Raw genomic sequence first — 25710 nt, forward strand, 5'->3', positions numbered from 1 at the left:
AATAGAGAAGCAAAAGGTGTATTTAATCATAACATTACAGACGGACTCACAAATGGGAACGTTTCATAATCATAATAAGTCTAGAAACTCCAAATCGTTTGCAGTATTGTTGTATTTAATTTCACTGACACCTATTCTCTCTGTAGCAGAGGAATTTGCGGTGATAAACATTCATAAACATGAGTTTTCAAGTGGACAGCCACAGCTGTCAGGTCAAGGTGTCGACGATGTCAGCTTTGGAATGGAAGATCAGGAAAATATTCTGCTACAGCACATTAAAGGAAGATTTGCAAGCATTGGTAAAACTGCTAAAGCAAATGGAAGATTACATATGGTACGAATGTCATTCATAATTGATGCAGGACAAAAACATACTAAGGCTTAACCTCTGACCTTTTATAATCCTCTCCTAAGGTCGAATGCTCTTTTGTGCTTTTTTGATGGAACAGATGGGTTTTCAGTCACATGTTTATGACCTATTATTCCTGTCCTCTTAGTTCAAAGACTTCATGGCAACCAGCTTTATATCATTGCAAATTATCTCTCTTTCACAATAGATAAATAAGCTTTATTCAGAGTCAACATAGTATACAAAGAAAGATATGACTTAAACTCTAATTAGCTTTTACCGATATACAAGACATTCATAACAATACAACATTTAATACACATACAATAAAGAGAAGAAATCATGGAAATAAAACCCTAAAAGTAATAAGCAGACTATAAGCTATTAAAGCTAAATTAAAAGAATGCATAATGGTAAACTAAGCACATGATTAAAAAAAGCTGGTAAAATGCATAGCATAAAATATTAAAAAATGGGATGATCAAAATCGTAAAAATTTAGCATAATATATTAATAAATAATCTGCACAAAATGTGCTATTATAGTCATTTCCATTCCAAGACTTTTAAATATTTTTTTTAACTGACTTAAATTTGCAATTTTTCTAAAATCATCGAGTAGATCATTCCATAAAACACCCATAATATCTTATTTGATGACCATTCTTGAACTGAAGCTAGTGCTAAAACATAAGATGAAAAAAAATGTAAGATTTAGTTTTAAACTTAACTTTAAGGGGACATTTTTTGTTATTGCATATTATTATATGACTATTTTTTTTCAGGCTGATTCTGACTGTGGAAAAAAGGATGGTGAGAGTTATGCCAGGCTACCACAAGACTGGATAGCTGTGTTCCATTATCCAGAGAGAGGCACACTAGATGATGGTTGTCCATCAGTTATAGACCGGGTAAATTGCTTTAATATGTTTCATGGAGGAATTAGAGGGTTAAATTAGTTAATTTGGATTTTACAGCAAATAACTTGAAATGTGTAATCACTGGAATGATGCAGTGGCAAATATAAAGTAGTGATGAAGTACAATTCATCTGTAAAACCATTTGAAGTGTTCTGTGTGATCATGTGTATTAAAGCAGGTCTGCTTCAAGCTCAAGAGGTATCTCATTTGATTCTGATCTTCTTCTTTCATATACTGCCCACATTCAACTTCCTGAATATAGTGACAAATTTGTTTTGCATTGACTTGTTTAGTCAATTATGCATTAAATACTTCCACACTGATTAAAGAGTAAGAGAAAATACATCTCTTGTTGTTGCAATTTAAGGTGTTAGTTTTTAAAAACATTTTTATAAATAAAGGATTTTGTGATCTGTACCAATGGAGTACCAAAACCACCAAGAGATCCCTGATTTAAAAATTAACCAAATGACATCATGGTTGATACAGCTTTCAACAAAAGACAAGTGTCTAAAAAGTATATCAAGCTCTTTACTTATTGCTTTTATTTTAAACATTGTAAACTGGATGATCAGACATCTTCTTAATTATGATAAAAAGTTATTGTCTTTTGGGATTAATTAATGTGGTTTAACTATGATAAATCATTTGATATTATAGATGCAGAAAGTCCTGATGTTTTGAGGATCAGCTATGTTCTTTAATGATAAATCATTTCCTATTATAGATGCAGAAAGCCCTGATGTTTGGAGCCTCAGCTATCATCATTCTTACTCTTAACCAGGATATACTAAAAGAGGTAGGTATGATACAAATATGGAAGGACATACGTTCGTCCCAAAATTAGTTTCTCTTAATTTTGCCTCAACCAAATGTTATGAAACTTATACACAATACTTATTATCAGATCAGATCAAGTTCGAACTTGATTTGTGCCACTTTTACTAACTTTTCTGTTCTTGAGTTGAGCCCCTTTAAAAATGGGAAAATTACTGAATTTTTTTGTTTCCGCTTTATCTTTAGTTTACCTCAACCAAATATTATGAAACTTATACCCAATGTATATCACCAATTTACACAGATCAAGTTCAAATTTGGGTGGTGGTATTTTTACAGTTCTCTAGTTATGTCCCTTTATAATGTTGTATGCTAACAGGGACATCATCGGTGTCCCAATGACACATTGTCAATGTATTGCAATTTATATTTTAGCTTGAAGTAAAGCAGATATTTTCTTTTCCTGTGATAATTGTGGAAGCTTTGGAGAATATTACAGATATGATTGTGGTCCTTAAAAGGTAGGAAAGTATACTATATAGGACAACTCATTTATACACAAGCAATACTCAATTCTACACCCTTGAAGTTCAGATAATGGTTAGTTTATGATATTTGAAATAAATGTAGATATGATACATTTACATACCAAGCTATGATATTCATAGATGTGCAAAGTACTGATGTACATCTATCTAAATCTTTCTCAATAGATAGAACATCTACAATGGATATCCCAGGGGTCTATCCTGGGTCCTCTTTTATTTTTGATATTTATCAAGGATATCATATCTGATATACAGTCTACTATTAAGTTGTTTGCTGATGACATAAGTTTATATTTGATAGTAGATGACCCCAGAGAATCAGCAAACAACTTGAATAGAGATCTCGCAAATATCCATAGATGGTCTTCAGATTGGCTAGTGACCTTTAACCCTCAGAAAACCGAGACCATGACAATTTCACAGAAACTTCACAAACCTGATCATCCAAAACTTAACATGGACAATGTAACTGTAACTGAGATATCAACCCATAAACACCTTGGATTACATATTTCAAACGATGGCACTTGGCATAAACATATTGATGTAATAACCAAAAAGGCATACAAACGACTGAATGTTCTACAAAAATTTGAATTTGTCCTTGACTGGGGGTACTAGGTTGGTGTCCCTAGAGAGATTATATCTCAAAACGGGTTGGGAAAAGCTTAAAGATCAAAGGGAGGCCCACAGATTAATTTATTTTTACAAGATGAAAAATAATATTACTCCGGAATATTTAGTTCCAGAATCCCATGCAACCATACATAATCATAATACGAGAAACTCGTCCCTATTCCCCCCTGTTCAATCAAGAACAGCCCTGTATTCAAACTATTATTTACCGGCAACTTTAGTTCATGGAATCTCCTCCCTGAGAATGATAAGACCAGTACTTCGGTGGGGGCGTTCAGGAATTGTGTCCAGTCTCGGGTGACGAAACCTCCAAATTATTTTTACATTGGTAAGCGATTAGGTCAAATTTATCACTCAAGACTTCATATACAATGCAGTTCTCTAAATCATCATCTTTCTGTTAAAAATATAGTGGCTTTGCCACTTTGTTTATATGGTGCTATAGAAACAACAGCGCACTACTTGTTGCACTTGTTTCACATTATGCGTGAACAGCATTTTTATAATATCAATATTATACATTTATTGTCGGAAGAAATCTTGCTACACGGTTCAACAGATTTCAGCTAGTAACAAACAAAACATTGAAATATTCTTGGCAGTTCAAATATTTATACTCAGTAGCAAAAGATTTGTCATATGATAGCACACATTTTGTTCAACAAGTAATACTTATATCTTAAATAATTGTGTCCGTTCAAAATCATACACTTTATTATTGAATTTCCGATGTATATTTTTTTTTCTTCTTTCTTGTGTGTCACAACCTTATTATTATGTTTTTTTTCTTTCCATCTAGTGGAACATTGTTAATTTTTTAACATTTTACTCCTTGAGTATTACAATATGAAATGTTCTTATCAGGAAACAGATTAATATAAGCTAACAGCTTGTTTCTGGATCCTATTAATTATTTCACCTGTATTATTATCTAAATGCCTATTTGTGTACATTACTTTACCTGAATTTAATTTATAAAATATGTTTACACTAATGGATATCCTTCTCAAACATTTCACATCTGAAGCATTTCTCTTATTATTTTGATTTGCATCCACATTATTGTCTTCTTTTTTTTTTTAATTTCTATCCCATAACCATTCTTAATATAGTTATGGAACATGTATTGTGTAGTTACTTTCCCCATAGCATCATTTATTTCTGAAAGAAAAGTAATTTGTTATCTTCTTTGTTTCAGTAAAATAAAGTCTAAGGCTAGCATTAGGATCAACATGACAAGACATAATATTGTGGTAAGTATAAAGAAGAAAGATATAATAAAGTGAGTGTCCTTTAGTTAGGTAGTATAGTATAGTATGATATGTCCAGGGGTAAAAACAAAATGGCTAATTTATGATGAACAAACCAACAAGAAATTGCTTACTCAACAAATATGCCTGAAACATGGGGAAAAATATGAGTTTCAAACATAGTCCAATTCAATATTAATTTATATGTCACTTTTGAATTTTAATAATTGTAAATGTATTGACTATTTTAGGTCTCCAGATTTTAAGATAGGGCAGAATCATATGTGAATTTTACAAATTGATGTATATAATCGAAAAACATGGTTGTGAAAATGACTTGTAGAATGTATAAAACAATATTATTCATGTTTTTGCAACTATATGCCAAAAGTACATCCAAATGGCAGGAATTACAGTTTACAAATAAAGCTATCAAATTTTTTTGCAGGTATTTATTTCTACAAAACATATCACATAGCAAACTTTGCAATAAATAGAAAATAGCAAAACATTCTGAAGTTACAGTATTTCAGAATTAGACTTATAATTATGTCTATTCTGTGACAGGACAAATGGTATTAAATTATTTATTCATGAGTTAAATGACTTTAAAAACAAATGATTTTCAGAATTAGCCTACTAATAAGACTAAATTTATCTTTGATTTCAGATCTACCCTACCTTGACTCTATGGTCTGCATGTGGCAGGACTTATGGGAAGGGTTATCATGAATGGGATGGAGTTGTCTGCCTTGGTCATCAGGAAAATGAAGAAAAGGTAGGTTTTACAAGGCATTTGTGCTGGACTAAACAAAATATAAGATATGCTTGGATGAGATAGCTGCCAAACAGTCCCGAAAGTCAAAACATCTAGAGGTCAACATTCAGCTCTAACCCTGTGCTCTGCTTGCACAGTCTAACATTTTACTGACAAAGTAAAAATTGCCCTTTGGGTATTTGAAGTGGGTGTTGCTGACCTGCGAAAGGCACAGGAACATGATGTAGAGTAAAACTAGTTGTTTGGGGGATCTCAAATTCTCAAATATCACTTTTTATTGTTGAGTTGAATTACAATAGGTACACACAAAAACATACATGAACATCAATACTATTGGTTTAAAAGATGAGGAAACACAAGTACAATGGAAAAAACAATACAATGTCTAAAACACAAGTACAATGGAAAAAACAATACAATGTCTAAAACACAAGTACAATGGAAAAAACAATACAATGTCTAAAACACAAGTTCAATGGAAAAAAACAATACAATGTCTAAAACACAAGTACAATGGAAAAAACAATACAATGTCTAATAGTGTGCAATTTTTTTTATCATTGTATATTGTTTATTTGCTTACCTTGATTATTCTGTGACAGTTGATATAAAGTTTAATTATAAATAGAAACACTGATTATAGCACTTTTTTTCAGGCTGATCCTGCCAACTTCTGGAACTTTTTCTACTCCATTTTATTGACTTTGATGATCTTAGTGGCCATTAAAACAAGACTAATAGATGTGGGTGATGGAGACAGTGATATAGAGGTAGAATTTAATACTTACAGTCAAACTCTCTGAATACTTACAGTCAAACCTGTGTATAAGGGTCACCCTTGTTACCAGAGAAATCTGACCTCAATAAAGTATTGGCCTTTGAAGTTAGGTTATTAATGTCTTTAGGTATCACTACAGCTGGACAAGATTATTATGTACACGTACTAACAAAACAGGTTTTTGTTTGATATAAGTTACCTTTATAGCAGCTTTGACTGTATTATCAATTTACATTGTGTATGTAGACAGCAACCTAGCAACACTTAAAAACCACAAGATATTTAGAATGTCTGAGATGATTTTTTGTATATTTGTGCTTATGCAATGATTAGTTACCATGTTTTGTTGATGAAGATTGCCTGCTTGCAGAGAACCACTTACTTTCCACATGAAAACTGACAATCTTCAGGGGCAGATCTAGCCATTTAAAAAAGGGGAGTTCCTAACCCAGGACAAAAGGGGGGGGGGGGGGGGTTCCAACTACATGTCTCCATTCAAATGCATTTTTCGTCCCCAAAAAAAGGGGGGTTCCAACCCCTTGAACCCCCACCCCTGGATCCCCGCCTACTCTTTGTTAAAAAAAACTTACCAAAAGCATACCTATAAAAAAAATTAATGTGTTTTTCTACAGAATATTTTGCATCAGACTAATACATACACAATAATTTCATTCCATATTTTAAATGACTTGTTTGTTTAAAACAAATGCTATTAAAATATTCTTTTTTTCAGAGATCACTAAGAAGGTTAGCTCAAGAATCTCTGATGTTGATGAAAACAAAGAAATATAAGTATGATATGTCAGGGGATATATGTGCAATATGTTTGGACCAGTTCAGTCCTAAACAGGTAATTACATAGTTAGATAGTGTAGTATAGTATGATATGTCAGGGGATATATGTGCAATATGTTTGGATCAGTTCAGTCTTAAACAGGTAATTAAATAGTAAGGGGGTATAGTATAGTATGATATGTCAGGGGATATATGTGCAATATGTCTGGATCAGTTCAGTCCTAAACAGGTAATTAAATAGTTAGGGGGTATAGTATAGTATGACATGTCAGGGGATATATGTGCAATATGTTTGGATCAGTTCAGTCCTAAACAGGTAATTAAATAGTTAGGGGGGTGTAGTATAGTATGATATGTTAGGGGATATATGTGCAATATGTTTGGACCAGTTCAGTCCTAAACAGGTAATTAAATAGTAAGGTAGTGTAGTATAGTATGATATGTCAGGGGATATATGTGCAATATGTTTGGATCAGTTCAGTCCTAAACAGGTAATTAAATAGTTAGGGGGGTGTAGTATAGTATGACATGTCAGGGGATATATGTGCAATATGTTTGGATCAGTTCAGTCCTAAACAGGTAATTAAATAGTTAGGGGGGTGTAGTATAGTATGATATGTCAGGGGATATATGTGCAATATGTTTGGATCAGTTCAGTCCTAAACAGGTAATTAAATAGTTAGATAGTGTAGTATAGTAGGATATGTCAGGGGATATATGTGCAATATGTTTGGATCAGTTCAGTTCTAAACAGGTAATTAAATAGTTAGGGGGGTGTAGTATAGTATGACATGTCAGGGGATATATGTGCAATATGTTTGGACCAGTTCAGTCCTAAACAGGTAATTAGATAGTAAGGTAGTGTAGTATAGTATGATATGTCAGGGGATATATGTGCAATATGTTTGGATCAATTCAGTTCTAAACAGGTAATTAAATAGTTAGGGGGTATAGTATAGTATGACATGTCAGGGGATATATGTGCAATATGTTTGGACCAGTTCAGTCCTAAACAGGTAATTAAATAGTAAGGGGGTATAGTATAGTATGACATGTCAGGGGATATATGTGCAATATGTTTGGATCAGTTCAGTCCTAAACAGGTAATTAAATAGTTAGGGGGTATAGTATAGTATGACATGTCAGGGGATATATGTGCAATATGTTTGGATCAGTTCAGTTCTAAACAGGTAATTAAATAGTTAGGGGGGTGTAGTATAGTATGACATGTCAGGGGATATATGTGCAATATGTTTGGACCAGTTCAGTCCTAAACAGGTAATTAAATAGTTAGATAGTGTAGTATAGTATGATATGTCAGGGGATATATGTGCAATATGTTTGGATCAGTTCAGTCTTAAACAGGTAATTAAATAGTAAGGGGGTATAGTATAGTATGATATGTCAGGGGATATATGTGCAATATGTTTGGACCAGTTCAGTCCTAAACAGGTAATTAAATAGTAAGGGGGTATAGTATAGTATGATATGTCAGGGGATATATGTGCAATATGTTTGGACCAGTTCAGTCCTAAACAGGTAATTAAATAGTTAGGGGGGTGTAGTATAGTATGATATGTCAGGGGATATATGTGCAATATGTTTGGACCAGTTCAGTCCTAAACAGGTAATTAAATAGTAAGGTAGTGTAGTATAGTATGATATGTCAGGGGATATATGTGCAATATGTTTGGATCAGTTCAGTCCTAAACAGGTAATTAAATAGTTAGATAGTGTAGTATAGTATGATATGTCAGGGGATATATGTGCAATATGTTTGGATCAGTTCAGTCCTAAACAGGTAATTAAATAGTTAGATAGTGTAGTATAGTAGGATATGTCAGGGGATATATGTGCAATATGTTTGGATCAGTTCAGTTCTAAACAGGTAATTAAATAGTTAGGGGGGTGTAGTATAGTATGACATGTCAGGGGATATATGTGCAATATGTTTGGATCAGTTCAGTTCTAAACAGGTAATTAAATAGTTAGGGGGTGTAGTATAGTATGACATGTCAGGGGATATATGTGCAATATGTTTGGACCAGTTCAGTCCTAAACAGGTAATTAGATAGTAAGGTAGTGTAGTATAGTATGATATGTCAGGGGATATATGTGCAATATGTCTGGACCAGTTCAGTCCTAAACAGGTAATTAAATAGTAAGGGGGTATAGTATAGTATGACATGTCAGGGGATATATGTGCAATATGTTTGGATCAATTCAGTTCTAAACAGGTAATTAAATAGTTAGGGGGGTGTAGTATAGTATGACATGTCAGGGGATATATGTGCAATATGTTTGGATCAGTTCAGTCCTAAACAGGTAATTAAATAGTTAGGGGGTATAGTATAGTATGACATGTCAGGGGATATATGTGCAATATGTTTGGATCAGTTCAGTCCTAAACAGGTAATTAAATAGTTAGGGGGTGTAGTATAGTATGACATGTCAGGGGATATATGTGCAATATGTTTGGATCAGTTCAGTTCTAAACAGGTAATTAAATAGTTAGGGGGTGTAGTATAGTATGATATGTCAGGGGATATATGTGCAATATGTTTGGACCAGTTCAGTTCTAAACAGGTAATTAAATAGTTAGGGGGGTGTAGTATAGTATGACATGTCAGGGGATATATGTGCAATATGTTTGGATCAGTTCAGTTCTAAACAGGTAATTAAATAGTTAGGGGGGTGTAGTATAGTATGATATGTCAGGGGATATATGTGCAATATGTCTGGACCAGTTCAGTCCTAAACAGGTAATTAAATAGTTAGGGGGTGTAGTATAGTATGACATGTCAGGGGATATATGTGCAATATGTTTGGATCAGTTCAGTCCTAAACAGGTAATTAAATAGTAAGGGGCAGTCCATAACTGATTAAATATTTTGACAAAAGGAGGAATCAAATTTCTTTTCAAGTATAATAACAAACATTGAAATTCTTTGGTAACATTTTAATGATTCAAGGTATATACTTGGGTTATGGGACTTTATCAAGTTATCAAATGATGAGTATGTGAACAACAATATTTTCATGAAGAAACTTGTTTTATTCAAAATTTCATAAGTTGCAGAACTTAGTGTCTGGCAAATAAACTAATATATATGTTCTACTTACACTTGTAAACAAAGGAAGATAACTCCAGTTCACAATGTTGCCTAAATGATTCAATGCTCAATATAATGCAGTTTACAATTATGGAAACTTAAAGGAATTTTTACCCCCTGCACACATGTTCTTTGATATGAGGATTTTGAAATAGAGGACAATTAGTATGGGCATCTTCTTTAAATTTATCTAAAACTTGCTCTTACATGAAATATGTACCCAGATAAAAAGTTTGACAGAAAAAAGTTTATATTTCATTTCATATTATTTATGTTGCAATATTTGTAATTGACAGAAATTACGGGTGCTTCCATGTTCTCACGAGTTCCACACCAAATGTGTTGACCCTTGGTTGGTAAAAAACAGGACTTGTCCACTGTGTAAACTCAATATTGTTGGTAAGTTATTTTATATTCAGACCATAACTCAGATTGATTGATAATAGAATATTTTCTAATTTAGTACCATACCAGAGAGTAGAGTGAGGATATTTGAAACAGAAATCATGGGCAATATACAAACAACCAAAATTATAAAGAGAATGGAACTTCACGGATCAAAAAGTAACCATGGCCAATAAAAAAACAACAATAAAAATTAAGGGAAATAAGGAACACTTGTTTATGAGACAGAAAACAATACATAAAAACTAAACAAAAGGCATCTAAAGAGTCAACCTTCTATAAGTAACAAATGAACCACAAAAACATTAATGATTCAAAATTTTATTTTTCAGTTATTTGGTATTTTGTAAAAAAGGGGTAGGGGTTTTTTACATGTCGCGCCGTATCTCAAAAACAATTTATGATTATTAGTTAAAACTTTACACACTTCTTTGTTATATTAATCTAAAGATCTGTATACTTTTTGGTTTTGATTCAAAATTTTATTTTAGTGATATTTAGTTTTTTTGAAGAAAAAAAAGAGGCGGGGGGGGGGGGGGGGTTCATATGTCCCTCTGTATCTCAATCAAAGAGCTGAAAGCTCTGAGGAAAAATGACGCCACTGTCTCTAATATTGGGATAGTTTTTATGCAAGTCTTGATTTTCACATACCGTAATTAGTTTAACAATGCAACATGTCTCGTAAGCATGTAATTGATATTAGTATATGAGTGTGTGTGAAGTGAAGGTGCCAACTGGCTGTTTTTTTTTTAAGACAAATGAATAGGTCAAGACTACCTGAATTGTACAAATAAATACTGTAGAAAGGCTTCTATATTTCTCACTGATACATAGGCTGAATCCGGGTCCGTTCGTGCCCATTCACGTTTGCGCCAACTCATGTTCGCCCCCTTTCACTTTCACACCCTACATGTTCGCAACTAATCTTAATTGGTTTTGTGTTTAATAACTCTGTAAGCAAGTGTTTTCTTATAAGTATAATTGTTGTCATTGTCTCAAAATAAAGTGAGACAGCATTTTTTTTTTGTGTTGAATAAATCTTAATCATGTTTTGGATAGCGTATTGTTAAAGATAATAATAATCCTTTCTAAATAAAGTGGTATTTTGTCAACGTTTTATTTAGCGTTGAATAACTCTTAATCATGTTTTGGTTAGTGTATTGCTATACTTTGTTTCATTGACCTCTTTCATAATGAAGTGAGATTCTGACTAATTTTTTTTCTGTGTGTTGAATAAATTTTATCATGTTTTGGTTATAATAGTGGATTGCTATATTTTGGTTCCTATATTTTATTGTTTCGTTGTTTCAGATCAAAGGGCTTAAAAACAATTATCTTTTGTGTTTTTCCTGTAAAATCTTCAATGTTTTACTCATACCAAGCTATAAATACATTCAGTATTTACACCAAAGCAATTTAAAACAACAATCATGATTTTCCAATTATTCAACTTGAATTTGAATTAAAATTGGGCGCAAATGAGTAGAGTGCGAACGGACCTTGGGTGTGAACGTGCGAGGTGCGAAAGTGTATTGGGCGCAAACAGACCTGATACCACATAGTCTGAACCCCCTTCTCCCACAAAATATGAAGTAAATTAAAAACAAATTGTTCAGAGAACAATTGAAGTCTTTCCACTAGAAAAGATCTATTTTTATATTGAAATATGAAAAATCAGTTTAAAATGTTAGTTCCTATGGCTTTATGACGTCCTATTAACCTATGACCTTGACCTCAATTTCAAGGTCACAAACCATGGACCTTGAATCAAAATATCCTAGGTCTTTAATATGTTTGGTTAATGAGTACTACCACTTGACGCGTAATTTTAAATGTAAGATGGACAAAAACTCCCTTTTATTGTATGCGCAGCCTTTCAACCAAAATATACAAGTAAGGACATGTCGCAACTAATAATTTATGAAAAATTATTTGTCAAAATGTCATACAGTATTTGAAAAGAAGTGAAAATAAGCCAAAATCAAAATTTATAATATGACCTTGACCTTTGACATTGACCTCATTTTCATTTTTAGTACCAATGACCTCATGAAGACCCTAGGTCTCTATCAGTTATGGTTTACCAGTTGAAAATGCACATCGCTTGAATCAAATGAAAAAGGGGGAATAACTCTCATATGGAGTCCCCATAGAGCTAGGGTTCAAACGAATATTCTTATCCTAAATATGTAACGAGTAATTTGGTAAAATAAAATCTTTTACGGTTACGAAGGAGAGGTGGCCACAAGAAAAACAGTGTTTGGGGAGATAACTCTTACAACGTAATGTATTTTGTTATAATTACATTTGATATATGTTTCATTATAATACTTTATTCTGATTGGCTAACTGCACATCACATGTTATTCCTCAAGCAATTGCATCACTCAATAAAACTTTTCATTCATGATAACACGTGGTCCCACAATAAAGTGCACAGATGAATTGAATAAAAAAGTTATAAAATTCGTGTTTTCATGATCCTAGCTAAAAAAAGTAATTATAAGTATTGAATGTTTCTTTTTGTAACCTCATTGGGGTTGCAAAAGCGTTGACCGTGTGCACATTTTTAGAATGAAGCGCTTACGCTTACGCGCTTCATACAAAAAGTACTTCGGTCAACGCTTTTACACCTCAATGAGTTTACAAAAAAAAAAGCATTCAATACTTAAATGCAGTTGTAAATTTTTAAAGCAAAAAGAGTTAATACTAACTTTCACTTTTTTGGATGTTCATGTACATTTTGTATGTATTTCTTTTTCTCAACTACATGAATTTTTTGGTGTATTTTTAATGATATATATGAGTAGTTCAAATAATTATTACGTCTGGCAAGGCTTTTTAAATTTTATTCTGGGACACCTTCCTATGACCACAAGGCTATGTTAATTTTTTTCTGGGACGCCTTCTTAAGAACGTCTTAGGAAGGCGTCCCAGAAAAAAATAAAATAGCCTTGTCAGACGTCATTATTATTTGGACTAATACATGAGATATTGGATATTTTTATGCATTATTTAACCAGTTGAGTCTTTTACAGGATTGTTTGTTTAATGCTGTTTAAACATTACTGAAAAAAAACCACCTTAAATTTGCTAATTATTTGGCATGAAAGTTTGATTTATTGAGTACTCATAGTTTTCCATTTAATTTTAATAATTGTCTAATGGTTAAAACAATAGTTTCGTTGTTTACTTTTATACACAACAACATATTCACTTTGGTTTCGTTGTTTACCTAATATTCACTATGTACTTGGTAACAGTTATTAATTAATTGAATAGAAAATATTATAATAAATATTATTGGAAGCCGAATTGACGTCAAATAGGTGCCGATTTGACTAGATGCCAATTTAACCAGGTGCCGACTTGACTTGTACGTTTCAATTCCTCTGCGATCGTTTGCGGTATTTTCTTGAGAAAACCTATTTTCCATCATCAAAGAGAAGATGAAACTGCTTGAAATGATTCCCGAACGCTTCGTGATTGTTAAAATAAGTTTAATTCACTCAAAAAACAATTTTAAAACTTGCGATGTTTAAACAGGAAGTTTCAAAAGCACGTGTAAAAGAAGAAATTAACCGGTGAGAGTGGAAATCCGTACATAACATATATCACTATAGTACGACTTTTAAAGCAAAACTGTAACAGTTTCATCCTTTTGTAAAACAGTCTTTAATATACCTATCACATTAATGTTTGAAGGGTCTTAAGCTTATTCAAACCATATAAGTCGGTATGAAACACCAAAACGGAATGATAATAACCGATTACGTTTTGTAGTTTACAAAATTCTGGACTGGTTCCTGTCAAACTACAACACTTTGTTCGACTGTAGTGGAATACAAACAGAAACCAGTTAGTTTGTAAACTGGTTCCTGGCTGATTACTACACAATGCTCATGCATATTAATGATAACACAAGCACATTCCAGTTTGTATTGAAATTAGTAAATACGAAACCAAGCGCGGTAGGCAGAGAAATCAGGTCGGCAGTTATGGAACAATGACTGCGTCATTTTCCAAAAACAATATATGGTTATTACTTAAAACTTTCTCAGAAACTATTTATAATTATTGCATTTAAACTTTCACACAAGACAACAGGCGTATTATGCGCTCATGGCACAGCTGTTTATTGTCTAAATAGTCTATATTAATTATAACCTTTTATTTACAGAGACCCTACACAGTGGTTTCCTTGGTAACTAATCACTGATGCCTGTACCATAATTGGTCGTGTTGATGCTATACATTATTATACAGGGTGTTTAGTGTTTGTACTTACTGCCTTTGTGAACAGTATTTATTATTTATCAAGAACAATTGTGATCTTACAGGGCATTTATATTTTTATGGCCTATTATTTACCAAGAATTTCATGTTTGTTATACGTTAACCTTGTTTGTGCAAACAAAATACAACTTCCCAATAAGTACGGAATAGTCCTTAGGAAAATAGACTGACCCATAGTACCTCAGCATGGCAGAAAAACAGCCACCCCAATGGCCAGACTAATGAAAAAAAAAGACATACAACAATATATGTTGTTAATATAAATGCAAGAATTTTCACACATGTTACCAAAAGCATGTGATAGGAAATGAAGGTGGATTTTAAAATATCTGACATAATTATTGAAATTTTGTCTTTCATGAAAGATTACTATATAATCTCATAGTTTTCCAAGTATAAAATGTTAGTTTTTTACAAGTTTTATTTATAGTTATACACATTATTAATTGTTTAGTTTTGAGTTTTAGTTATTTATAAACTAAATTGACTGTCATTGTAGAAATGTACAATAAGTTGACTTTGTCATTGTAGAAATGTACAGTAAGTTGACTTTGTCATTGTAGAAATGTACAATAAGTTGACTTTGCCATTGTAGAAATGTACAATTAGTTAGCTTTTCCCATCACTTTGCGTCCGGCGTCCGTCGTCGTCCGTCGTTCGTCGTCGTTGTTAACTTTTACATAAATCTTCTCCTCTGAAACTACTGGGCCAAATTTAACCAAACTTGGCCACAATCATCATTGGGGTATCTAGTTTGAAAAATGTGTCCGGTGACCCGGCCAACTAACCAAGATGGCCGCCATGGCTAAAAATAGAACATAGGGGTAAAATGCAGTTTTTGGCTTATAACTCAAAAACCAAAGCATTTAGAGCAAATCTGACAGGGGTATTATTGTTCATCAGGTCAAGATCTATCTGCCCTAAAATTTTCAGATGAATCGGACATTCTGTTGTTGGGTTGCTGCCCCTGAAATGGTAATTTTAAGGAAATTTTGCTGTTTTGGGTTATTATCTTGAATATTATTATAGATAGAGATAAACTGTAAACAGCAATAATGTTCAGCAAAGTAAGATCTACAAATAAGTCAACATGACCAAAATGGTCAGTTGACCACTTTAGGAGTTATTGCCCTTTATAATCAATTTTTAACCATTTTTCGTAAATCTTAGTAATCTTTTAGAAAAATCTTCTCCTCTGCAACTACTGGACCAAATTTAACCAAACTTAGCCATAATCATCATTGGGATATGTAGTTAAAAAATGTGTCTGGTAACTCGGCCAACAAACCAAGATGGCCACCATGGCTAAAAATAGAACATGGGGGTAAAATGCAGTTTTTGGCTTATAACTCAAACACCAAAGCATTTAGAGCAAATCTGACGGGAAGTAAAATTGTTGATCAGGTCACGATCTATCTGCCCTGGAATTTTCAGATGAATCCGATAATCGGTTGTTAGGTTGCTGCCCCTGAATTGGTAATTTTGGAGGAAATTTTGCTGTTTTTTTGTTATTATCTTTAATATTATTATAGATAGAGATAAACTGTAAACAGCAATAATGTACAGCAAAGTAAGAACTAAAAATAAGTCAGTATGATCAAAATAGTCAATTGACCCCCTAAGGAGTTATTGCCCTTCATAGTCAATTTTTAACAATTTTCTTAAAATTTGAAGATTTTCAATAACATTTTCCAAAGAAAGTACTGTTATAGATAGAGATAATTGTAAGCAGCAAGAATGTTTAGTAAAGTAAGATGTACAAACACATCACCATCACCAAAACACAATTTTGTCATGAATCCATCTGTGTCCATTGTTTAATATTCACATAGACCAAGGTGAGCGACACAGGCTCTTTATAGCCTCTAGTTTAGAATCTGAAGGATTATGGGTAATTTGGATTGGTTATTCACTAGCTTATTAAAAATGAAAAAGTTACACTATAGGCCAAATAGTCCAACCTCCGTAATTGTTGTTGAATTTTATTTCTTTAGTTATTTTTTTTATTGAATATGATAGATGAAGGAATACAAATAAATGTACACATCTATATAAAATAATGTAGAAACGTCCAACTTTTGTGTCCCAAGTTAAGATTTTTTTTAAATAATTTGAAATAAAATTATTTTACATACTGATTTTGATATTAAATAAAAAAGTAACAAAAGCATTTGGCAGAAATAATGTTTTGAATTTTAAGGACTGTTTGCTTTTTAGTGCTATATGTGTGCTATATTATTCTGAGATTTAAAGAAATTGCCACTTTATTTTTTCATATAATAATTATAGATTTTTCTGTGTTTGATAACTTATTTTTATAACAATAGTATTTCAACACATACTTAGTTTATTCACCACTTTAGGTATAAATCATAGTCTATTCACCACTTTAGGTATAAATCATAGTTTATTCACCACTTTAGGTATAAATCTTAGTTTATTCACCACTTTAGGTATAAATCATAGTCTATTCACCACTTTAGGTATAAATCATAGTTTATTCACCACTTTAGGTATAAATCATAGTTTATTCACCACTTTAGGTATAAATCATAGTTTATTCACCACTTTAGGTATAAATCATAGTTTATTCACCACTTTAGGTATAAATCATCAGTTATTTTGTCTAGTTTTGATTTATTTGATTTATTTGATTAAAATTTAGTACAGTAAAAAGAATTACCTGGTACACAATTTTTTTTGGTTTATTCAACACTGCCTATACACTATACTTGTAACCTTTTAAAACACATTTTTCTTTAATTTATTTAAACAAATTTTAAACATTGCATAATATGCAAAAGAAAGTGCTGAGAAATGCTAAAAACATTAAACATGTTAAAGACATTCTTTAATATTAATGCAATAATTCTGTTTTGAACCATAATAGATGTGATGTGTGTAATCATATATACATGTTTATGTGCTATAGTTATGTCTATGTTTCATGCATGTAAATGTTTATCATTGTTATTTGTTATCATTATACATAAATAAAAAAGTATTTAACATTGTCTTATTTGATTTGTTTAAAAATAACAACAGATTTTGGTCCCATTTATCAACTCACTTAGCCCTGTGAATTTTTGTATTCAATTGTCCCCTCTATACCCAAACAAAAAAAATTGAGTAACAAATCAGGGTAACAAATGATAAACAAATCGTATGATTTCTTTGTGATTTGAAAGTGATAAAATTTCACATGCAAATGAGCTAACAAATCACAATAACAAATCACGAACAAATTGCTTACAAAGCATAAGCAAATCATAAACAAATTGCCATGAAATTGTTTTGAAATCATTTACAAATCAGAAGCAAATTGTTTTCAAATCGTTAAGAAATTGTTATCAAATCTTTAACAAATCAGAAGTAAATCATATTCCTACCTCAAGCAAATCACAAGCAAATCGTAAATAAATTGGCATCAATCATCAATTCACAGATTATAGCATTAACATCCAGATCAAAAATAAGTTCTGCCCATGAAACCCCAAAACTTTGAAGCGCAAGTGTCTTCATTTTACCTTTAATAGCTACTCCACTAATTGTAAAAAGAAGTACCATCTTTGGTTGCGATGAGGGACAAATTGTTCTTTGTGAAGTTTCTCTTACTTTTTACCCGAAATTTGAAAAAAAAACCATAGGCAACCATGTGTACTTAGTAGAATAATGTTGAATAGGTGATGGGTCTTAGTCTTGGTCCAAATCTGCTACATTGTAATATATATATAGCTTTGTCCATTTTGCCCGGGACCTGGTCAGTAAACAACAATTAAAACATTAAACTTGCCAGTGAATTTTATCTGCTGTCGCGGGAAGCTAGTCTTGAAATGTTTTGATCTGTTTACACATCTTTTACACATTTTTATTTTTTAAATTAATCCTAACATCACTAAACTATCATGATTATAACGAGATACTGAAATGCACAGTTTCTGAATTTTAAAGGTTAACATTTGAATAGTATATATATATATATTAGTTAAATATGTGAAATTATAAATATAAAGATTCCTTACCACCGTCATCTTTCATAGACTGAATAAAACTCCCCATCTTGCAACCTTCTTTGTTCAGTTAATATAGAACAGTATTTGAAATTTGAATTTGACCTCAACCGGAATTCAGAGAGATAGATAAACAAAGAAACCTGGAATGCATTAACATTTTATTCATTGTAGCAAATCATCAATGAATCACACCAAGATAGCTAAGAAAGTTAACAAATCATTTTCGAATCATTTCATATGATATTCAGTTAACAAATCATAACGAAATCACACCGTTCTAGCTAACAAAGTTAATAAATCTCTTTCAAATCATTTCATACGATATTCTAAGTAAACAAATCATAAAGAAATCACACAAAAACAGAAACAAATGGCTTACAAATCATACCAAAGAAAAAAAATCACATAGAAATCAGATTTAGGGAATTTGGAAAATTCTGATTTGTCTATGATTTGTTTAATGAATCGCAAGCAAATGGTACTATGATTTGAATACGATTTGAAAGCAATTTGTTCATTTATTTTTCTGTTTGGGTAGCTTTTCACAATTTGGTTGACTTCTTACCACTAATCTGGAACAGTTGAGCAATAGTTCAACATAAGAACAAACTATACAAATCAGTTGACTTCTTACCACTAATCTGGAACAGTTGAGTAATAGTACAACATTTACCACTAACCTAGAACAGTTGAGTAATAGTACAACATAAGAACAAACTATACAAATCAGTTGACATCTTACCACTAATCTAGAACAGTTGAGCAATAGTTCAACATAAGAACAAACTATACTAATAAGTTGAAAACTCATCAGATGGATATAAAGTAGAAAACATCTAATACATCTTACAGATTGAACGTGGAAGCCTACATATACATAAAAAAGACTGTCAGATATAATGTCTGTCTGACAGATTCTCCTGACCCTGACTTCATTTTATTAATCCATGATCAAGAATTTATGTGGTAAATTCAGTATCTCAAATACTTTAAGACAAGGTCAACTATACATGTATTTGATGTATTGAATGATTGTAACGTGTTAATGTCCAACTTGCAGGCCTTATCTGACCTTGAGTTAATTTTCGTGGTTCAGTGAACAACGTTAAGTCTGTTGTTTTGTCTTTTTTCTTGGATACTATATGCAATATGGCCTTTATATTTGGTGTATGGAATAGGTGTATTGTAAGATATTCATATCTGTCTGACAGTTTATGTTTGACCTTGGACTCATTTTCATGGTTCTGTAGCAGACAGAGTTATTAGTTAATTTTTAGCTCCCTTTGGTAAAACTCTAAATTTCATATTTGATGTATTTCATTGTTAATTAATTTACATGAAGCTTATTTAGGATATATTTGTTAAATTACATAGCTTTTGCTATTTTAATTCATTGGTTAAAGATATTTATTTATATTGTAGAGTTTAATATTTGCATCGTTGCAAATTCTTTGGTTACCTTCTGTGAGAAATTTATATATTTTATATAACTAGTTTTAGATTCATCTTTTGAATTCTCTGAGGACTGACATTCAGTCCAACTTAGGAAAGCCAATAAAAAAAAAAAAAAAAAAAAAAAAACTAAGGAAAGCCAAGCTATCCAACCAAGTATCCATTAGGTTAGTGCATTTGCGACATGCCTCCTAAGTATGGTAAATTGAAATCATATTGAATGCTCCATTTCTACACTTTTGACTTTACATAATTAAAGTTGTACTTTGTTAATTAAATTATATAATGTTTTCAGTTTTTGGTTTTCATTTACTTAGATATATTATAGCGCATCACTTTTAGCATCAGTCGTTTTCCGCACACATCAGTTTACAAACTAGAATTAACTGTGGTCCGCATCCCCGAATCTTAGGCAGAATTGTTCCTGCTACAGTTCATTGGTCAACGTTAAGTTTTCATGCTTTTTTCTGTTTATCAAATACTATTAGTAATAGGTCAACTTAAGTTGGTGCAAGGAATGAGTTCAATGTGTAGATGTCTGTTTACCATGTGTCACGACCTTGACCTCATACTCATGGATCTGTGTACATGCCTGTGGTAGGGTTTGTTTGACCATCATCTCATTTTTATGGTTCATTGGTCAAAGTTAAGTTTTCATGCTTTTAATTAGTCTGTTTATCAAATACTTTAAGCAATTGGTCAACTTAAGTTGGTGTTATTAATGAATTAAATGTATAGATGTATGTCTACCATGTATCACGACCTTGGCCTCATATTCATGGATCTGTGAACATGTCTGTCTGGTATGTTTTGTTTGACCTTGACCTCATTTTCGTGGTTCATTAGTCCATGTTAAGTTTTTGTGCCTTTTGTCTGTATATCAGATACTACATTGTATAATAAAAAATAGGGCAACTTATGAAGTTGGTGCAAGGAATGAATCTAATGTATAGATGTCTGTCTGCCATGTGTAATGACCTTGACCCTTATAATCAGTAGACATTGGTAATGTTTTTAAAGTTATGTAATACTTGCAGTAAAACCTTCATATCATAAACATTGAGCACAATCTGAATCAAGTAAAACAGGCAAAACAGTTCAGTCTGTGCACTCTTAGTTACAAAATTGAGACGTTTATAGATGATGTTAACCATCCCACGATCTTATTAATATATTTTATCCATTTGATAGACCATTAAATTTATTTGCCGCTCGTGTACCATTTTACAGTCTTTAGATGTACCTGTCCCTAGCAGAAGCATTGTGGTCAAGTTTCGTTGCATCTGATTAAAATTTAGATCTACAGTATCTCGCTAACGTCGAAGGATAATGAAATGAAGAGATTTATATCTTAATTATAATCGGGTGTTGTTGTTTACTATCGGCTGCAATAAATGTTTTCCGTTTGGTGTTATATCAATCAATTCTACTAAGGTGAAACAAATTGCTTCAGGTGAACTTCACCTTAAATTTACCTACTATCTAATTGAAACATGTGGTGATAGTTTTGATATCTAATACTTTGCAATAAACGGTTCTATATAAAACATAAACAGTAAAATAGAATTTAACAATTGCGAGAAACATGAGAAAAATATTGAAGTCTTATGCTTATTTTGTTGCGGTCATTACTATCACTATTTCCTACCATAATGCACCAGCTTGAAGTATAGGAAATGACCAATCTCTAATGCAAATCCTTGGTTTGTTGGAAGATTTCTTTTAAAACTTCGAAATCAAATATGATAATGATAATATGTAATGAGAGTCACTATCAATACATTCTTAGAGAGGAAGTCGGGGCTTGTGAGACGAGTTGCTGATTTGGGGTTATGCATTTTTTTAATATCTTTTTTTTAAAGTGTTTAGTATTAAAAGCATGCGATGGAACTATAAACGCTGTATTGCTGAGTATATCTGTTATGTTTATCCTTTTAAACCAATGTACTCTATTTAAATCGGATAAGTTTAATCATTGACTAAACAGGCACCTGTCCTAAGTCAATCAGAAATCTGATGTTCAGTAGTTGTCGTTTGTTGATGGGGGGTTCTTAAGTGTTTCTCGTTTTTTATTTAGATTTAACCGTTTGTTTTCTCGTTTGAATGGTGTTACACTTGTCATTTTTTGGGGCCCTTTATAGCTTGCTGTTTGGTCTGAGCCAAGGCTCCGTGTTGAAGACCGTACTTTTACTATGGTTTACTTTTACAAATTGTGACTTGGATAGAGAGCTGTCTCATTGGCACTCAATATCACATTTTTCTATATCTAATAACCCAAAACAATTACTCATTATCTGCGTTCAATATTTTCTACGTCTTTTAAAAACATCTCATCAACGCATATGTGAATCAAATTCAGCACCACAATATCCTAGGTTAGCAGAGGGTTGAGTGGTCGTACGTATATGTGTTAGCCCTTATGTATCTGTCGGTCTCGTGTCAAAAGCATGTTCATTTGATAGTTGTCGCCGATTGATGTCTTTTGCATTTGTTTTTCGTTTATTGTACGTCTTTATTGCACGTGGTTTTTTTTCGTTTGAATTATTTCACATTTTGTCATGTCTGTCAACTTGCATAGCCGTGTATACGGTATTAGTTTGATTATTGTTGAAGGCCGTATGGCTAACTTTAGATACTGTCACTTAATTCGGTCGCTGGTGTATAGCTGCCTCAATAGTCACCATACCTCATCTCCATATATTTATATCGTGTAATATTCCCTTTGTAATGAGAATCTATTTTGCTACGATAAACAGAGGCGAATTTAGGGGGGGCAGGGGGCCCCCCTTTTTTGGGAAAAAAATTGGTTGCTAATATAGGGAATCACTGAAGCGTGACTGGAGCGGGCCCCCTCTTAGGCAGTCAGTGGACCCCCTCTTACGAAAATGTCTGGATCCGCCACTGATAAAGACATCAGTATCATGGTTTTTATTTGATCATCAAATATATTCAAAGTGAATAAACTAGACACTAGAATAAGTGTATTTAACAAGATAATTCCTGTTGCCTTTAGCAGTGCATGTAATAAACATATCAATATATCAATAGTTTACACTTGAATATTCCCTAACCTTACATTTCCTTCCGACAAATGTTTACTGTAAACATCATGTGCTAGTCTTCGGAATTACATATACAACCTGTAAACGTACCGTTAACCTTCGAAATTTACATAAAAGGATATTGTATAGGTCAACATACAAGAAGTCCGATCAAAGAAATCGTTGATAGGTGTATGCAAACCGATAAATGGTTGATAATATCTTTATGCGAATGTTGAATGGTTGGTTTGGGGTGTAAGTATCCCCGTGCATGATAGCATTTCGGTGTACCAGCACGTACCATAGTTAAAATGTAACTACTCAGTGGCGGATCCAAGGGGTTCAGGTAGTTGGAACCCCCCTTTTGACGACGAATGCCTCTGAATGGAGACATATGGAGGGACCCCACCTTTATCCTGGGTTGGAACCCTCTTTTAAACATGGCTGAATCCGCACCTACATACATAATTTTTAAAATTTTTCCTAAAGTTGTATTTTATCGCATTGCCTTATACTTATAACACAAAAAACATATTTACAAACACACCTTTATGCCTATTAGGTTATTACATCTTAATCGCTACTAATTTGCAAGCATATTTAGCACACCAAGTTTTTAAAAGTCTTGAACTTCTTGATATAGCTGCAATTATCGATACAAACTTTTAACAAATAAATTCACTGGTCACTTTTGACATAACAGTTTCCACACTCTTCACTTGGCATCCGTTCTGTGTTGTACCAGTTTATAAACCTGTTCTCATGTTCCAGCTTGTGGGAGCAAGTTTGTTTTAAATTCTGTTATGACTTTGGATTTGAGTTGTATAAATTTACAAATTTATTCAATAAGTCGTTTTTGTTAACTTGTAAAATTATTTCCTCTATCTGATAAAATCTTTATATTTGTTCTTTCTTTAATTTAAGAATTTTATTCACTATTCTTAATTTTTATTTCATCAAAATATTTAACATTGCTGTAAGTTGAATTGCATTTTATAAGTAAAACATTTATTATACCAAATAACTAAGAAAGGAATAATCTATTGCCGAGACTGGTAGTCAATGTCAATAAACACCTCTGGTAATAGTAGAATGGTTGATTGATGTAAGCGAACTGATAAACTGTTTAAAAAGTGTTCTCAAAGAACTGGTTAAACGGCTGATTTGTGATTATCAGACAAAATGAGATGGTGATAGAATAATTGATGAGAGCTTAAACTAGTACTTTGAACACGATTTCAGTAAATGCAAATACAATGCTGCTGAGTATTGTATTTTTGATGTACTTGCATTTTTTTTCCTTTTTCGATAAATTGTGAATTTACCGTTTTATTTGTATTTTTATACGGAAACTGTATCTTATTATAATCTTCGACTTATCAGGGTTCGAGTAATTTCAAGACCTGCCATAGTTTCTGCCAACTTTACGTGTTCTTCTCCTTGTTTTCGGTGTTCACAGTATCAACTGTCACGAAAGCTATAAAGTGCACGCAGTTTAATTAAATTGAAATGTATTTCTATTGTTTTGACAGAGAATTCCAAGTTATCGTTTTTGCGAACTATAGTCTTGGCAGAGAATTTCAAGTTATCGTTTTTGCGAACTATAGTCTTGGCAGAGAATATCAAGTTATTGTTTTTGCGAACTATAGTATTAGCAGAGAATCGCGAGTTATCGTTTTTGCAAACTATAGTTTTGGCAGAGAATATCAAGTTATCGTTTTTTGCGAACTATAGTAATGGCAGAGAATATCAAGTTATCGTTTTTGCGAACTATAGTCTTGTCAGAGAATTTCAAGTTTTCGTTTTTGCGAACTATAGTCTTGGCAGAGAATCGCGAGTTATCGGTTGTGTTAACTTCACGTCTTTGTGCTGGTTGCTGTCTCATCTAAATTAACGCTCGAATCTCTGATCTTTTTGGCATCTAAGTCATAAACTGTTTTGATCTCAACTATTCACGTTAAAAAAATCCTGAACGTAAAACCGTTACCAAATAATTTATAAAAATTGTTGAAGCAAATATTTTTTCAATTCTTTTTTTGTAAAATTTTGAGTTTTGTCCTCCTCCAAAGAAAAACACACATCTGACAAACTTAACAAAGAACATCTCCCCCTTTTAAAAAAGAAGCTTGTATGTATATGTTTCGGGTTGCCGGAAAGTCACATAATGTCGTCGGACGGTTTTCCCCCAGTCAAAGTTGGCCTGCAATTTCATTAATATGCTTCCCATGTATTTCTGTGTCTTTGCTTTATAGCAATAAGCGATCCAAATGAAAGTAAATCCAAGAAAAGTGCTTAAAACGCTATAAAAACGCAGTGTTTATCTAACATGATTAATTTTCATCCATGCAAATATAGAAATGATGAAAAACATGTACATATCTATATATCTGTGTACAAATATAATAGTTAAATAAGACATTATGGAAGGACAAGTTAGATGTGTCATATTCAACCTTCGTGACTACAAAGTTTGCTGCTAGCTATTCCATCTTCCTTGTAGAATCAAGGTACCAGAGGACTACACGTAATCCTAAACTAACCAACCATATTAGAGGCCTGG

The 25710-nt window shown here is 32.4% G+C and overlaps 1 protein-coding gene across 2 annotated transcripts; it reads left to right on the forward strand.

The window, feature by feature from the left end:
• Window positions 1–17658, forward strand: LOC143074954 (RING finger protein 215-like). 2 transcript variants are annotated; one of them, XM_076250156.1, is made up of 12 exons: window positions 1–334; window positions 1134–1259; window positions 1996–2067; window positions 2481–2566; window positions 4428–4482; window positions 5150–5257; window positions 5914–6027; window positions 6769–6885; window positions 10240–10342; window positions 14529–15165; window positions 16514–17007; window positions 17248–17658. In XM_076250156.1, exons 1-10 carry the CDS (start codon window positions 53–55, stop codon window positions 14558–14560), a joined length of 1095 nt encoding a protein of 364 aa, XP_076106271.1. In that variant the 5' UTR covers window positions 1–52; the 3' UTR covers window positions 14561–15165; window positions 16514–17007; window positions 17248–17658. The 2 variants fall into 2 exon arrangements, with proteins under 2 accessions (XP_076106271.1, XP_076106272.1); XM_076250157.1 differs by having other exon boundaries at window positions 2–334; window positions 16514–17658.
• Window positions 17659–25710: the final 8052 nt, after the last annotated feature.

This window comes from Mytilus galloprovincialis, chromosome 5 (genome assembly GCF_965363235.1).
Source record: "Mytilus galloprovincialis chromosome 5, xbMytGall1.hap1.1, whole genome shotgun sequence".
Taxonomy (NCBI): domain Eukaryota; kingdom Metazoa; phylum Mollusca; class Bivalvia; order Mytilida; family Mytilidae; genus Mytilus; species Mytilus galloprovincialis.

Excerpts from the sequence above, each read along its gene's own strand:
- LOC143074954 (XM_076250156.1), top strand. The coding sequence starts at position 53 with ATGGGAACGTTTCATAATCATAATAAGTCTAGAAACTCCAAATCGTTT. Across the intron at positions 2,567-4,427 it reads ATGATTGTGGTCCTTAAAAG|TAAAATAAAGTCTAAGGCTA; the intron begins GTAGGAAAGTAT and ends TCTTTGTTTCAG. Across the intron at positions 6,028-6,768 it reads ATGGAGACAGTGATATAGAG|AGATCACTAAGAAGGTTAGC; the intron begins GTAGAATTTAAT and ends TCTTTTTTTCAG.